The sequence below is a fragment of the Clytia hemisphaerica genome, unplaced genomic scaffold, assembly GCF_902728285.1.
Source record: "Clytia hemisphaerica strain Z4C2 unplaced genomic scaffold, Clytia hemisphaerica genome assembly, whole genome shotgun sequence".
Taxonomy (NCBI): Eukaryota; Metazoa; Cnidaria; class Hydrozoa; order Leptothecata; family Clytiidae; genus Clytia; species Clytia hemisphaerica.
In genome coordinates, this window is record NW_027103726.1 from 406,480 (window position 1) to 424,548 (window position 18,069).

Sequence of the window (18,069 nt, forward strand, 5' to 3'; positions counted from 1 at the left end):
GCGCCATCCAGTCTATCAAAAAGCTTTAAGTGGACCACGGGCTAGCGGAGGAGCGGAATTGGCCCTTTTTTCGGACGGAGTGGCGGAATTTGGCGAAAATTTAGACGGAATTACGGAAATTGGGTTCTCTGACGGAGACGGAAAATTAAACAATTTTAGTGCGGAGAAACGGAATTTAGCAAAAAAAATTGCGGAAATTCGGAATTGGTAGAAAATATTCAAAATTTACGGAATTTTCGACAAAAATGTTGAATTTCAAAGGAATTTTCGGTGACGGAATTTTGGTTCAATTTAAGACGGTTTGACGGAAATTGGAGAAAAAATTGACGGAATTGCGGAATCGGGTACCCCCTGAAACCCCCCCCCCCCCCTTTCCTATGCAGCATGAACTTGTATTGTGTCCAGTTGAAATGTAAAGACGGTTGAATATAGAAAAACCATAGTTTGTTCTGAAATGAACCGATCAGAAAGCTTAAGAAAAATCAATTATGACTTACAAAGGAATTGTGATGGAATCAAAAACAATCGTGCTATTATCATTGTATTCCTTAATCGATTCTCCCCTAGATGTAAACCCACCAATTGTTTACTTCAACGGTGACCATCAACGTCATTTGATAGGTGGACATTGATCTCTGCAAAGTTTGTCTGCTCAGGTGAGTTAAAGGGGCATAACAGTACTTTCGAAACTTGTAAACAAAAACTGTATACAGCGGATATAAAATCAAAACAAATGTCACATGTCGAAATTAAAAATCAAACCAAATATGGCTATAATTTTGATTGTTCAATTATTTTACAAGTTTGTTTTGGACACGTGATTTTAATTGTTCTCTTTAATGACACGTGGTTCGCGCAATGTTTACATTTCACTACTTTAATGTTCCTTTAAGGAAAGTCCAAAACCCAACTCCCGATTTTCCCACTGCTTCCCATTGTTCCTTTTAACTCTAGCATATAGCTCAGAAGAAGCGTATTAACAAGATGGTTACGGAAAGTGCATCAAAAATTTAGGATAAGCCGATTTCAAGATATCGGCCAAAAACTAATTATGACGTTATGAAATTCTTCGAATCAAAGGACGTCATAGGTGTAGATTAACGATTCTGAAATATTTTTTGAAAAATTTCTAAAATTTTGAATGACGTCATCTTACACGTTTTTTTTTAATAAGAAACCTTAACTTTGCTCTGAGCCTGGAGTTCCTTATTTTTACAGAGAATTTCAGTCTCAAAGTTCCTTATCGAGTTCCTTACTACATAGGAAATTTTGAACTTTTTGCCCCTTGAAAGATCAAAATTTGGTCAAATTAGTCCCAATAAGGTACATTATTTTCAAATCCACTTATTCTCAGCCTGAGCAGTTCCTTAACAATTCCTTATTTTTTGAACCATTTTCAGCCTCGAGTTCCTTATAAACGTGTTCCTTATAAAAAAAAACGTGTATTGTCGGTAATAATTGAAAGACGTCAAAAAATGCTGACGGCATCAAAAAATTCATTTTTTTTCATGAAATATTTCAGAATTAACAATCAACGCCTTCAGTCGAAATTTAGTGTTGATTGCAAATCCTACAATACCGTTCAAAAAAGAACTGTCCCGTGATCGCGTTACTCCGTATGCCCCTCCCAACATTCTTTAGAGATGAGCGTGTACGCCTATCCGGGCGAAACCGACCGACCGAGCCATATTTATCTGACGGTCTTCCCGTAGAACAATAATTTAAAATTTTCTTGTCTAAATCCCTCACTATGCGAGTGACGTCGCTTGGAGGCTTAGCCAGCTAAAAGCGGTCTATTTTCGTTAGAGTCTTCGTAAATTTTCCGACGTAACATAATCTCTCCTGCCCCTCCTTTGCACAGAACGGGTAAAGGCGATGAACGAGAAGAAGAAAAATACTTTCTTTTAAATGTTTCCCCTTAGATAGTATTTTGTTTGCAATGGCTATTTTCCTCCTCCTCCACCCTTTCTTTCTTTTTGTTGAGGGTTCTTCTTTCGGTCAATTTCGTGAACTTTTAAACGGGATAAACTTCAAGGCAGGAACGCAAAAGTTTGGTCGGCTTTCAAAAATAAATATTGATAATTATAAGTGATTTCACATTATTTCATACATTTATTTATCTTAATTAAAAAAAATCTTTTCTTTTATTCCTTCCTCCTCCGGCAAATGAAAATCATTTTATCATTCTGAGCTTTCAACTGTTCAGATACTTTAATCGGGAAAAAAACGCGAATTTTTCAGGATTTATTTTTCTATTGCCGTTTTAAAAGATTTCCTGTGGTTTTAATTTCACGAATAAGTCCAAAAATCTGTAAGTGCAAAAATGGTATATGACAGTGCATTCTGCGTCGACAGTCTAATTTTGCGAAATTGATTCACGCAAAATTTAATCCGATTAAAGTCACATGTACGATGATATTCCTCTGCTCGGTGAAAATATATATGTCAATTCTAAGGTCGTTTAAAATCAAGTAATTGACAATAAATCAATTAATTCTATTCTTTTTTCTTCAGTGGACAGGGCCCAGCTAGCTAAAAAAACAGTTTCAATCATGATTTTTCTTTGGTTAAGAAAGGATGTTCCAACGCCTGTATAGCCATCATGGCATGATACGTATAAATAGAGTATTTGGTTTTAAAGTCTCTAACAGCTGTTTCTATTCCTTTCTTAGTTCCTTTCTTCTTGGCACGTACAACGGCGAACGTAGCCCGACGTAATCCGGACGTATGGTAAACGTGTCTGGAATGAAACGAAAATGGAAATTAGTAACCAAGAATGAATATGACATCCAAACTATATAAGAACATAGGGCTTCGATGGTAAAAATATTGAGAACAATATTTTAAGGCTTTGCAGACTTTAAAACACCGGATTTCTTAGGAGAATGGACAAAAATACTCACAAAATGGGGAGAATAAGAAAATGTTAAGAACATATTTTAAGCTTAAAACTCGTTAAAAAAGTTAATCCAGAGGCTTCAAAAATTTTACAATTATAATTAAACGTATTCTACCTATGAATTTTTAACAGACCTAGACTGACCTAGAGATAGCTAGAGAGCTATAAGAAAATCTCTAGTATAATAGTGTTTGAAATGAAGCCACTTATATACTCTAAAACGCACGATTTCAAACGAACGCTGGATTCAAGGTAAAATTTATTGCCAGGTTTCGAAAAATATACCATTTAAGAACAAAGAGACAATTAGACTTATCTGTTGTCCTTGTTGCAGATTTCTCTTATTCTTCTTGCTTGGGAAGTTCCTCTCTAGTCCTAACCGGGCTTTTAAGTGGTTCAGATCTACAACAACCAGACCATTATTTAGCCTATACTAGACGTCACTCGCGTTTTTTTTTACACAATTAAAAATCCCGGTTTTTAGTGAGGTGCTCGCTAACCATTATTAGTCTTTTTCCCTCGCTTTTTCCTAGGATTCGTGCATTTGTTACATGCTTTCTGTGCAGATTTCCCTTCGAGAAAGACGTTGAAAAAATTGATTTTCTCTCATACCCCTCAATTCGCAAAAAACGTGTTCAACAACAAAAATGTTATTTTAATGCACAGTGACGTAGAAAAGTATCATGTACTAAAAACACGAATTCTATGAAATATAGGCTAATACCAATCAAAAAAGCCAGTGCCCGACCGACAAAAATCCAGTACCCTACCAACTTACCTAGTTTTATCATCATCAATAAGGTCTTCATTCGCCACGAAACTTCGTTCAAATAATAACATTTGATCATTGATCTGTCGTACTGCTAATTCACTAAAAACGACGAGCAATAACATGGGAAATTATCAAATTTTACGGTAACTTTTTACAATGTTTCATCTTTTGCCTTTACTCTTCTGTAAAAGTGTTGTTACCCCGGGGAGGGACACTCAAGGTAAAACTGAACCTACCGTAAGTGCCGATGTACGCGCGGCCCTTAAGGGTATGTTTTCAAGAGAAATAAAATGCACTGTAAGGGTCGAAATAAGCGAAGATGAGTGAAAGTGAGCAAAACGAAGTTTTTGGGTAAAAATCTGAAAATCTTTTGGAAAGTTTTCAAGAAAATTCATCGTGGGGAGCAATTTTCTAACTAAATTTGCTCAAGTTTGACGAATTATTCTCTTCACTGTAAGGGTCAGATTTCAAAGGCCTAATTTTGGGACCCCATCGGGGTTGCTACTCTAGTAAATTTCTTTTAAAGACTTACTCTTCTTTATCGAGAAGTTGGACGTTTCGGTGAAATTGTCTTGTCACTTTCTGTAATTTGGCTACCAAGTCCGTCAATAAAGCTGGAAAAGCAAAATGACAAGTTTACAATTAGTTATGACGTTTTAGTACTAAATATCAGAAAAAATTTTCGCTAATGAAGCATCGTTGTGTGCCAAATACACCCAAGGAAAATTCAAGGAAAAGTAGATCTACAATAGCGGTCTCGTCTTTCAAAAAACTCCAATCAAAAATTTTTCCCCGGCTTGGTTAAAAATCCTGATTCAGGGTGTGTCAGTATTTAAAGGTTGATAGATAGATTGCTTAACATCAAGAACTTACAGATATCACATTCTCCTCCAACGTCATGTTTATCGATCACGTGTCTTAATCTTTTAACACGTGCCCACATAGAATCCGAATAACGAATCAGATTGAAGGGTAACAATGTTGAATCAGCCAATAGGAGAATAATACGTGTCAAAACTTGCGTAATAGCAGCATGATAACGGAAGTCTGGATCGACGAATTTTCTCATCCAATTGATATTGTCATGCATGGTGTGATATACAGGAATATTGTAAACGCCAAGTGCATCCTGTGGAATAAAAGAGAGATAAAAGTACTGACGAAATTTGTAAACAAACCGCATGCAGCGGTATACAAAATCAAAACAAATGTCACATAAAAAATGTCAAAATAAAACCAAATAGGGTTGATTTTGATTGTTTCAATTGTTTTACAAGTTTGTCTTGGACACGTGATTTTAATTATTCTCTTTAATGACACGTGGTTCGCGCAATTTATATTTTACTTCTATGTCCCTTCAAGGATTAAAGACGTTAAATTAAAACTTGTACTTTAGGCGTACATTTTTTTACACCAAGGTATTCTCTGGCGTCCATAAGTAACGTAAATAAAGCCTGAAATACACGGGGACGAAACTGTGCAAATCTCGTGCAAATATTTCCTTGAGGTAAGAACTTTGCTCGCTAATAAGTTGTTCTTCAAGCCATTGTTGCTATAAGCACGTTAACTCATTTCGAAGATTGGGTTACATCAGATATGTCTTTTTATTGCAATTTTACGAAATATCGATCGTTGTTATGGCGTCAATTTAATGTAAAATATCCTCCTGCTTTTTTTCTAAAATTATATCTTCCGTCAAATATTTTTTCAAAAAAGTCACTTTCGTCAAATTCTTTTATAAAAGCTAATTTTTCATCATATTTTTGTGAATATTTTTAGTTTTCCGTCAAAAAGTTGGTAAACATTTCGTCAAATATTTTATCAACTTCCGTCGTATATTCTTTTCAAAAAAAAAATGAATCCTTTCGTCAAATACCAATCCTTCGTCAAATATTTCTTTCTTCTAAAATTACGCAAATCCTTCGTCAAATATTTTTTTTTCTAAAATTACGCGAATCCTTCGTCAAATATTTTTGTTTCTAAAATTACGCGAATCCTTCGTCAAATATTTTTTTTTCTAAAATCAATCGTCAATTTCTTTTTTCTAAAATTACGCGAATCCTTCGTCAAATATATTCTTTTTAAATTAAGCGAATCCTTTGTCAATTTTTTTTTCTAAAATTAAGCAAATCCTTCGTCAATTTTTTTTTAATTAAGTTATCTAAACTGGGCTTAAAATAATAAGATCAAAATTCTCTATTCAATCAATAGATATTCAATTCCCAAGATGATTGAATATTCATCAAATTTCGCATAAATCATGCGGAATTCGCTTTATATAAAAATATTTCCACTTTTTGAGACACGCTGTATTTGAATTTTTAATGGCATTGAATACGTACCTCGTCAAACATGTATCTAAAGTCCAGTGAAGGGATACCAAGATCGCCATAAAACGGCATGTAATCACTACCCTCGCGAAAAATCGTTACTCTAAAATAAACAATCAAGAAATAAATGAAGATTTGCTCCCATGCGATTTTTCTTGCCAATCTTTGTGTCAAGGGCTGTTTGAGGAGAATGAGTCCAAGTTTACCATGGTGGATTGACGTCAAATGCTCAAAGTTGTTTAATACACACTTTTTTATGAGAACAAGCTATATAAGAACATAAGGCTCTAATGGCCAAAATATTAAGAGCAAGTTAAGAACAATTTGAGGCTTTATGGACTCTAAAATGCCCAATTTCTTAGGTGATTGAACAAAAATACTCAGGCCAAAAACTCAAAATGTTTAGAACATCCGACGGCTTCAGAAATTTTAGATGTTCTTATAAAAAACGTGTATCAGTCTAAAGCTCTTATAGGTGCAAACAATTGACATCATTCGCGTCCCTTGTAAACTAGTCACGAATCATCTTGTTGCGTAAGGTTGATTGAAGTAAGAAATATCAAAAATTAGGAAACGTAACTCGAGTTAGAACACGAGATTTGTATCAAAAAGTGTGATAAAAATTAAAAAAGAAAGAAACAAACAGAAGAGTTTTAATTTTTCATACTTGGGTTCTTTTCGTTGGTCATTTTCCTTCTTACGATGTTTTCGTAACCATGAATCATACAAATTCTCTGATGAGTCAGGATCTTTGAACTAAAGAGAAATCGTAAACATACATGTACATATTCTTGAGATTTTGGTGAATTATGCAGAATTTGGAGACGGAAAATCCTTTTCATACACTTCAATACCGAGTTTATGTATCGGAGGATATCGAGGGCGACGGTAAGTGAAATGATGCAAAACAAAGTCGTGTAAGTTCTATATCGGCTCTATATCGCCTTTGCTCACCTAAACAGACGACGGTATTTTGGTGTTTTTACCGTCGTCGAGTGACGGTGATTTTGGAGACATGTCAACTTTTCTTTTTACCGTCCCCCTCGATTTATCTCGAATACATAAACTCGCTAATGAGACGGTGACGGAAACCCGTCAGATACGGAAGAACTGTGAACACTGAAAATGTTGTGTTCCCAGCTGGCACACAACGTTGTTTCAACGCTCATCTAACGTTATATGGACGTTATGAACATTAGATAAACATTGAAACAACGTTGGGTGCCAGCTTACCCTTTGAGCAGTATCGAAGAAGACATCTGCCAATTCCGGTGTTGAACGTAAAGCAATTGTATGATTTCCTGAAAAACGAAATTAGATAATTCCAATAAAAAATGTTTTCCAAAGATGAGCTTAAATATGGTGGAATGTGAGAAGAATCAAAAATGTTTTCCAAAGATGAGCTTAAATATGGTGGAATGTGAGAAGAATCAAAAATGTCTTCCAAAGAAGAGCTTAAATGTGGTGGAATGTGAGAAGAATCAAAATATGTTTTCCAAAGAAGAGCTTAAATGTGGTGGAATGTGAGAAGAATCAAAAATGTCTTCCAAAGAAGAGCTTAAATGTGGTGGAATGTGAGAAGAATCAAAATATGTTTTCCAAAGAAGAGCTTAAATATGGTGGAATGTGAGAAGAATCAAAAATGTTTTCCAAAGAAGAGCTTAAATGTGGTGGAACGTGAGAAGAATCAAAATATGTTTTCCAAAGAAGAGCTTAAATGTGGTGGAATGTGAGAAGAATCAAAAATGTCTTCCAAAGAAGAGCTTAAATGTGGTGGAGAATAATCAAAATATGAAATGGAAATGAGGCGCACTTAGCCGCACTTTAAAGCATTTAAAAATCACTTGTGCTTTTGAAATTTTGAGGGAATTCCCATTTTTCGTGCTAAATATCACAGTTAGACCACAATGCAGTTTCATCTATCAGTGAACATTCATTAACCTTATCAATGGCGGATCTAAGATCTAATTCATGACGAAGATTGTTTCTTTTAGCGGTAATCCTTATGATTCTCTGACGATCCTATCATCTACACAAGATCACTAAAATTTGATAAATCTGAAAACGGGTGTTAGCCAGGGGCGGAGTAAGCAGTGGCGGAGGTGTTTACAATTTTTTCCAAACTCTACCGCCGCTTTTTTCCCGTAAACTGCTGTGACGGCTGTAAAATCCGCACTTGTATATTTTCCCGAGTAAACTATCCCTCAAACGGAAAAAGGTTCTCAGATCCGCCACTGCTTATGGATTCTAGAGGAATGATGGTACCCAGCCGGCACACAACCTCAAAACAACGTCCATTTGACATTCATAACGTCCAAATAACGTTATTTGAACGTTAAAACAACGTTGTGTGCCAGCTGGATACCAACCTTGAACGGCAGTATCAACATTAACATAAGCGACAGCTTGTTGAGAAAGCACTTTAGCATATTGTTCAGTCCATTCTGTGGACCCAAGTAATCCGAATTCTTCCGCATCCCAACTGCAAATCATGATCGTCCGACGAGGCTTCCAACCTGTGAAAGATATCAATGATTCAAATTCATATTAAACACCCCCTTCTCACAGACCTACTGGGACCCCTTCCCACCGGAAAAACTGGCAATTTATACTCCAATTTTTGTTCCCACTGGAAATTATCAGATAACCAAATCCTGACTGCAAAATATTGAACTATTTTTTCCATCACCACTGAGTTTTATGGCTCAAAAACAATGGAATTCAAATCCCCAGCCATAAAAAACATGGGAATATCAATCCCCATCAAGTTTTGGTCCGGTATTTTTACCCACACTGGCTGAAAAAATCCTACCAGGTCTGTGAGAAAGGGGTGTTATTAAGGGTTTAGGTTTTATTTATTCGTCTTAAGATTTTTGATATAAGACAGAAATAGGATTTACACAGCAAATTAGTAAATATTCTTGAAAAATTGGTGAATTATGCAGAAGGCTTTTTTCTCGCCATTTATCAGTTTTTTTTGGAACGTTTGACCAATGAATAATATTCAAGATCGGGACACATATTTGAAATCAGCTAGGTTCAAAGCATCGACGAGGCTTTGTAAAAGACACCAATCAAGGGATAATCAGATGGTTTGAGACCTTTCGCCTGTAAATTTGTCCTAAGCTAAACTTTCAAAGTAGAATGAAATTATTCGATAAAAAAAGCAGTTTTAGTGATTTTAGGGTCTCATTATTAGCTAACCTATCCTGCATGGCATCCACATTTATTTCTGATTGGTTCAAATTTATTGACACTAATAAAGTTATCAGTTGTAAGTTGTAAAGCAAGTAACATGGGAATAAAATCACGTGAGCTTTTTCGAGTAATCACGTGTTTTGATTGCACTGATATAATTTTGCAACCCGCGTATTTTCAATTTCAGTGGTCAATAAATTCGAACCAACCAGAAATGAAGGTCATGTAACAAACGCATAAAGATTTTGAGTAAAAGCGTAAAAGCGTGATTTGACTTCAGTTATAAATTTTGCAACATGTGTATTGTATAATTTTCAATTTCACTTGATGAACACGAATTCATACCTTCCTTCTTGAGTTCACCAAGAACCCTTGCCATTTCAACCAACACAGCCGTCCCTGATGAAGGATCAGCCGCCCCATAACCCCATGCATCTCTATGGTTACCAACCAACACAAGACGATCTATAAAGAATGGTCCGAAAAAAAATGACGTTAATGTTTTGAATCTAAAAAACATCCTCTCGGAGTTGCTTATCCTCTTAATGAAGAAAAAATGAATTATAAATTGACCAACATCAATTAGAGCCCCCAGGGGGGAAGCGTACTTAGGCAAAAATGGGTGCTTGGTATGCGCGTGCCTTTAGGGTAGTTTTTTTCACATTTCAAAGTCTCTCTAAGGGTTGGAAAAATTAGAACATTTCAAATCAGTCTTTCTAAGGGTCGGAAAATTCACGATTTCTAGGAAATTGTTTTGATTTTGAGAGAACAAATTGAGTCTCTCTAAGGGTCAAGGTCTAGAGGTCCGCCACGCACATACCCAGCATCCCTCAATCCTAGTACCCCCGCCCAGGAAGTAGAGCGCCTGCATTAGGGTACCACTGTTCTAAAAACAGCGATCAAAGATGGCGTCTATAGCTTAGTCTAGGGTTTATAAAAGTCAGTGGTCACGCTGTATTGTAGAACTTTATTACCCCACAAAATCAGGCGAATATTTTTATAAAGTCGTTTCTATAAAGGTCGATTTTGTCTCTCTTAAAAGATCACTTCTTTGTTAATTTTCTGTCCTTGAAGATCAGTTGACAGATAAATCCACTAGAAATAAAAATCTTCTTTTCATACCAGGTTCGTAGGTTCCTTCAATGATTCCAATGACGTTTTGAATCTCTCGCATTTCTTTGGTTACGTTGATTAATAGCTTGGCTTTACTGAAAACAAAGAAAGCAAATTAAGGTCATAATTAGCCTAGAAATCTCAGCCAGATTGATTCAGTCACTTGGTAAAATCTGATGGTACATCATAAAAATCATTAAAGCGCCGATAACGTTATATGGCCGTCTGCCGTATCTTGGCCTTATAAAAACTGGCTTGGTTAACCAGGCTAGGTCAAAATGAAACCTCTCATTTAAACGCTTTCCATCATATTAGAGCAATCTTTATTAAAACATGATACCGCAACTAAACCAAAATTCACCCAAGATTTGAGTCCTTCAAATGCTGAGGGACGGGATGGCGAGCGTAATCGTTGGGTTAGTGAAATCGGTTCTTTTTCGAACCGAGTGGCAGAGTTGAAAAAATTTGGACGGTTAGGCTAATAGACAATGTTGTCCTTTCTCTCTGCGAGTACATTTTAAAGGTAGGAAAGCAAACCAAACTTATTTCTGAGGTGAATAATGATCCCCCTTAGCGGTGAGTCTGATCACGATGTCACGCAATTTTTTGTCTTCAATCACAATCACGAAAATCAGCAAAAAATCACAATCACGAAAAAATTCCCTTTCCCGCCATCACGAAAACCGCTTGGGGGCCGCAATAATGAAATTAGAAATTAAAATTATAAGCTATGATGCTCTACGTACTTTCCACTTTTGGAGTTGACATGGTAGGAGATGTTTAATCCACCAGACCATCCCTCTGGAACTGGTCGTCCATCTAGTTGTCTATGGGAAGAAAAACAATAATGTTTTTATAGTTTATACGCAATATTCTATGTAATACAGCTTTTCGACCGTAGCCGCCGATTGCCGCGCGGGCATTTTTTGTTAGTTTTACCACCCTTAAACCGTCTCAGTCTTTTTTCACACCTTTATTCAAGACAATAAAAAAAGTGTAAAAAAAAAGGATTGGATTGAGTTTAGGGTGGTAAATTAAATAATAATGTGGCACGCGCCTGACCGAGCGACTACGGTCGAAAAGGTGTATTGACCTCAGATCTGCTGAAATTTGGAAGTTTATTCTTATAGCTGTTTTACTAGCAAGTAAACATAAGCTAGTTACACTCCTAACAGTTTTGGTGATTACACTCTTATACACAGTTGGTAAAATAAGCTTATTAGGGTTCAATTCACTCATCTTTCCAGAGCTTTAAACTTGTTGATAAAAATAATCATGATTTTCAAAGCGAAAGGGGTTAAAATTATAACGTCAAAACGAGTATTTGGTCATTATAGTATTGCACTATTGTAAGATTTTCGAACAATTGTTAAGCCTACCGGGCGTCATTGGTCAATAAATATGATTCATAAAAACGAGTGAAAACCCTAAAAATTGCATTTTTTTTAATTTTCGGACATTTTATTCTGGTCTGCAAAATACACATACTCCCAAATTCCGACAAAGAAAGGCACTCATAAAATTCGGACTCCTCTATTAATGTACTTTAAAAAAATGTTTAACAATTGTTTTGACTAAAAAAATTCAATCGAGCTCAAGAAATGAACAAAAAAACGACCTAAATTTCACCTACTAAGTCTCAAATGGTTTTACTTCAAACGGGAATGAAGGAAATTGAATGGGACGAGTCCCATGATAGGGACAAGTGATATCATGGTTGAGCACAAACCCTAAAAGGTTAAAAACAAGAAGAACCCAGATGATATTCACTTACTTGAAGATTTTTTCAGCATGACCAAAGCCAATTGGTTGTACTGGAATCTTTGGGTAAAATGTCACTTCTGAGATGGGTCGACGATAAAATCCAGCTGAAAAAAGAAAACAGTTAAAGTCTCTTGAATTCGAGCCTCTAGCTCGAATGTCTCCTTAATTCGACCAAGTTTCTCCTCCCTTCAGTTTTAACAATGCCTTATATATCTTACTCCATTACTCGAAATCTCCTTAACTCGAACATTTGAGTTCCACGTGCGTGATCTAGTTATTGAGACTCCACTATAACAAGTAATAATTAGGAAGGACAAAAATTGGGTAAACATTTTATCACTCAGTTAACACAAAACATTGAATCTGCTTTCGTTTGATGTTCATAACGTAACGTAAATATAACATGCAAGGACTACTCGTGGTTTGAGAAAAATTTGAGTTTTTTTTGAAATTTTGAAATAATCTCTCCACTTAATTAACCAACGGTCATGTCTGTCTGTCTGTCTGTCTGTCTGGGTAGCTTTTATGAGAGGAAATTGAATAATTGAGTCGTAGAAAATTACAAAAAACTTACGAATAGCAGGGTAGCCCCTGGTTAAGGCATCGCCTCTACGTTGGGCTAGTGTTCCCCTCATGACACCATCAGGAGGGAGGTACCAAGTATCTGGGTACCAGGTCCCTGTTGGACTGTAAACTAGAGGATCTGAAAACAGGATGACACCCTTGGCTCCGCACTCTTCTGCCGCTTTGATCTAAACGAGAAAAAAATCTATAAATTTTAATCTAAACGCTCTCTAACATTTCAAAAGGTTTCGTTATACAGTATGACTAAAAAAAGTTGACAAATCTCTAAAAATCCTCAAAACTCATTAACTAAACTGGGCTTAGAATAATTAAAATGGGCATAGCATTTGCTAGGACACCTGGTATGACTATGGACGAAATATCACAATTCAGAAATCATAAGAATGAGCAGCAACATCACAGGGGCTTGTGACAAAATAGATTTTCTTGACAAAATCAAAAAATAAGAAATAGCAAAAACTAACGTTGTTTTGACAGGCAAGACATCCTTCAATGCTTACACAATGCAAAAATCGACCAATCAAGTATCGAAGGCGTATTTTAGAAGTACTTGCCGATAGATAATTCACGACACCAAAAATGAGACTAATACTAAGACAAACCTTTTTATTTCTTGCCAACTTTCCGTAACGGATGAAAAGAATTTTATCTTTACAATCCAACCCCATTTCTTTAAGTTTTCGAAAATCTTCATCATCGCCATAATTAGCGTACACAAGTTCTCCCTGAATTGAACATTATAAGGAATATATAAGACAGAGCTCGTTGAACAACGTTTGTAGGAAATTGTTTTCATGTCCGATATTTAACTAACTACACACTTTTGTTTATATAAATAGTGCTTTTCCATTTCATCTTGAATATTCTTTAATCTTTAGGGAAAATCATCCTAGAATGTTCCTACGGTGTTTTTACATTCATGGACAAAAGCTTTGTATAGATTTTTCAAAAATCCATGAAAAAGGCTCTGAAAAAACATTTTTACCAGAAGCTCCACTTAACATTGAAGAAAACTTTTGTAAAGTCTTCAGGCCTTTTTTTAGTCTGAGATTGAAAGTTCAATGAGGTTTCCTCTTCAACTTTTTCGAGAAGTCATCTAATTAGACCATATTTGAGAATAAGGCTCGTTCAATAATAAACTTTTCAGAGCTCTATGATGCATCCACCACATGTGTGGCCGAGGTCAACTGTGTTAAAAATAGAAAAATATCTGGGGTTCGGCTATCCTAACCAAAATTAGGAAAAATAGTATCTATCGTAAGAAAAATAAACCTTCAAGAAATGAACAAATCAAACCTCTTCTGTAGAAGGCATCGAGTAAGCCAGATATGGTGGATAAACTGAATTATTAGTGGACTTTTCAAACGAGTCCAATTTCTCCTCCAATATTTCCAACTCTCTGTCTTTTTCACCGTCTTTACCTTCGAAAACAATTTTCCCTGAAAAATAAAGAATGAAAAGGGCATAAATGATTAATCGCCACTGCAGGGAGCCTAAAGCTGTGTATACCTTTGCGACCATAGCCTCCAATTGCCGCGCGGGCATTTTTTTGTCCGCTTTATCCCACTTGTTTTCCGATACCTGGCGGGCAATATTGCGGGATAAAATCTTATTTATTTTACCTGCTTTTGTTGGGTAGGAGCACAGCACATTGTACTTTGCCACTTGAACATTATCAAGTTTAGCCAGTTTGAATTGATCAGACATCCATGCAGCGAATTCAGCACTTTCTTTTGTTCCACCGAGATGGGATTTCGAACTCAAATATCTAAAATACAAGGGCTTGATTGAGAATGATGGATTTTGGAATTGCAGGTATAAAATAGTAATTTTGCCAAATTAGATCAGTCTTCAGCTTATGAAAATACCCGACAGGGTCCTAAAATTCTCCTTTCCGACACTTAGTAAGTTGAGAGGCTGAGACTATACTCTTCCTATGAACAAAAGACGTGTGTACCAGCCTTAACGGAAAACAACAGAGGAAAGACAGTAGTAGGTCGAGTATTAATGAAGATACAGGATCCTAGTTTCAAATTTTGGATGGATGGTTATCAAACAATGGAGCGTATCAAATAGTAAAACGTCGAATTAGAGCGTCAACTGTAAATCCAATAATAATTAAAGACAATTTTCAAACAAATCGAATCAAAATCAAATATTTGTTTAAAACTTACACTAAATTTCTTTCAATATTTGGTGCCCATATCTTACTGACAGCTTTAGAATGAAAGTTCAACAACTCATCTTCACTAAGTACATTTTGTTTATCGCTGACTTTCGTTTTCCCTTCTTCAGTGACAGCCTCTGCTTTTCCATCTTCTTTTGCTTTCTTTTTTTCATCTTCTTTTCGATCTTTATTCTTTGCTCGTGCTTTCTCGTCATCAAGACCTGAAAAAAAAATTGTTTCATGTTTTTATAGAGTACAGTCAAAAGCTTTATGTAATTCGAACTAAAGCGACGGTCCCTTTAATATTTTGAGTTTTCAGCCTAAAATTGTTCTTGACCTGTTCCCCTTTCACCATTTTTGTGCGATTCCCCAAGAAATTGGGGATTTAGAATGAGTTGGTTTTAATATTTTGGCCATGAAAGCTTTATGTTCTCATATAGTCCGTTCTTAGAAAAACGTATACCTTAGTGAAGCACGAAACAAATTTTCGCGGAATTTAGTTTCGCGGTTTTTTTGACAAATCCACGAAATCAAATTCCTCAAAACATGAATATTCTCAGGATTTAAAAAAACTCACATCTGAAATCTTTTTAGGTCAAAATAGGCTATATTGTAAACAAAAAGTTCTCTCAACCACGAAATTAAATTCCGCGAAACTTCAGAATTTCGAGCTGTGAGCTGCGAAATTAAATTCTGCGAAAGTTTCTTCCCACAAGGTTTCAAAAAGGATACCTTCGATATCTTCGGTAGCAGAGGAGACTTGATCATCACCAGAGCTGTCTTCATTTTCATCAACCAGTAATGGTCCACCATTTTCATCTTCATCTTCATCTTGAGGTTGTGGTGAACGAGTGTCGCCATTTTCTTCACTCTCATCACTGTTATCGTCGTTGTAATAATGTACATCTTCACCTGTTCGTAATTTAAGGGGAGGAAAATTTGAAATTCATTTTTAAAAGCCAGTAGCTGAAACAAAAGTTTTTCGTGTCTGGCAGAGTTATTTCAGAATTTCGAGCCAATATGGAAAGTTTTCCCTGCGTTTTGTGCTTCCCGGACATGGAAATCTGTCCTAGACAAAAGAAAATTGAAAACTGTAAAGGGATTCGGCAGAGACGACAACGACTTTTACAATTACTTTATTTTTCCTTCAGAGACATCATCAAGGAAGAAATATGAAAAGTTAAATGAAAAGAATTAGCGAAAATTATGATATAAAACCATCAATACAGAGTACAGTGTTCAAATATCAAGTTAGAAATGTCTACAATAAAGAGCAAAACCTTTAAAAGAAAAATGGCTCTTACCCTCCTTTAGAAATGCCTTATCTTCCGAAGTCCATTCAAAAGGCGAAGGGAAAGAAACCGCCCCTTTACTCTCATCCACCTCGAAGTCTTCTTGACCTGCTGATCGTCTCACTAAATGTCTACCAACATCTTTAGAAGGTAATCTGATTTGTAGAACACCGAGTTGAAATAAAGTCACCAGACACCCTGATGTTAGAAAGATGGTCAACAAGAATGATATTTTCCACCAGTTATAACCACTGTAAGGTTTCATCATTGCAATGTCACCACAACCAACATTGACGACGATCTACGTAATATTATTGAAAAATGATAAACAAATTGGATTAAATCAAAATCAGCAATATTAACCAGGGGCTGAGTCGTTTGTTATTGATACACGTTTTCTTATAAGACCATCAAAATTTTTTTGAAGCCTTTGATGTGTTCTTAACTTTTCGAGTTTTAAGCTTCTCTGCATGTTCTTATTGTCACCATTTTTGAGCATTCTTAGCCATTAACCTGAGAAATCGGAATCGAAAAATGTTCTTAACTTGTTTTTAATATTTTGGCCATCGAAGCCTTATGTTCTTATATAGTTTGTTCTTATAAAAAAACGTGTACACCTTCAATTATAGCCCGTCCATTTTCATACGGGCGACCGATATCGACTTCAGGTACAAAAACCTTTAGTTTTCACTATCCTAGCGAAAAAATGAAGTCGTTGTTAAGAATCAATATCCAAATGAAACTGGTCGAGCTATACAGAGAAAGTACACGTAAACTAATATAGTTAAGTCACTGTACACTTTTTTTTATAAGAACAAACAATATAAGAACATAAGGCTTCGATGGCCAAAATGTTAAGAACAAGTTTGGGCTCAAAAACACCCATTTTCTTAGGAAAAGGGGTAAAAATGGTCACAAAATGATGAAAATGAGAACATTTTAAGAACATTTCTAGACTTGAAACCCAAAAAGTTAAGAACATTCCAAGGCTTCAGAAATTTTGGATGTTCTTATAAAAAAAAGTTACCAATTAAAAATTCCAACCCGAACACAGCCAAAAATAATATCCATCAAAATTTAGATGGTAATGTAAAACCTATGAAATATTTCTTAGAATAAAATTCAATTTCCCATTGAAGAACTGTGTGACACTCTAAAAAATTCGAATTCTGAAGATTTTTTACTCACTTTCGTCTGTGAACATCTTTGTTTGTAAGATCAAAACAAAAGGTTTCTTCTTGCCCATTTTCAGCATAAACAGTCAAACTGATAATGTGATAAAACATATGATAAACTACTTTAAAAAAAATCACGAACAATCTGAATACACTGAATGAAGAAACTTACACGTTTTTTTATAAGAACAAACTATATAAGAACATAAGGCTTCGATGGCCAAATTGTTAAGAACAAGGCAAGAACTTTGGGAACTCTAAAACACCAGATTTTTTAGAAAAACGGACAAAATACCCGCAAAATGACGAAAATAAGAATATGTTAAGAACATTATTAGGCTTAAATCTAACAAAAATAAGAACATCCGAAGGCTTCAAAAATTTTGCATGTTCTTATTTAAAAAACGTGTATTAAAACAACATCTTAGGAAAATTCACCGAGAAAAAAAATCTGAAAATTCGACTGGTTCTTATTAAGCATTTCGCAGACCTTGAAAATCAAACCTATTTTTTTGGCTCGACATTTCACGAAAGATCTATTATAACGGGCTCTTCAAGAAAAAATTTGTTTATTTGGGTGGAGGATTTTCACCTCCTGGAACAAGTGTTTTACCCCTGAATTAACATCAAATCAACCCCCTGGACACTAAAAACTACCAATTTACCTCATAGACATGTTTTTCATAATAATTTCAATACCCCTGGACAAAATATCCTCCACTCCTACCCCATGAACGAGTTTTTTTCTGGAAGAAACCGATAAAGAAATCTAAA

At 35.5% G+C, this 18,069-nt stretch overlaps 1 protein-coding gene across 1 annotated transcript; it reads right to left on the reverse strand.

The window, feature by feature from the left end:
• Positions 1 to 2,092: 2,092 nt before the first annotated feature.
• Positions 2,093 to 16,440, reverse strand: LOC136804661 (N-acetylated-alpha-linked acidic dipeptidase 2-like). Its single transcript, XM_067061264.1, has 19 exons — positions 16,133 to 16,440; positions 15,561 to 15,740; positions 14,836 to 15,049; positions 14,284 to 14,429; positions 13,958 to 14,100; positions 13,264 to 13,386; positions 12,651 to 12,828; positions 12,087 to 12,180; positions 11,059 to 11,139; positions 10,322 to 10,407; positions 9,545 to 9,664; positions 8,371 to 8,517; positions 7,235 to 7,302; positions 6,669 to 6,757; positions 6,014 to 6,104; positions 4,545 to 4,800; positions 4,204 to 4,285; positions 3,678 to 3,770; positions 2,093 to 2,740 (listed from the first exon to the last, which is right to left on the reverse strand). The coding sequence occupies exons 1-19, from the start codon at positions 16,386 to 16,388 to the stop codon at positions 2,551 to 2,553; spliced, it is 2,637 nt and encodes an 878-aa protein (XP_066917365.1). The 5' UTR covers positions 16,389 to 16,440; the 3' UTR covers positions 2,093 to 2,550.
• Between the last annotated feature and the right edge of the window lie 1,629 nt (positions 16,441 to 18,069).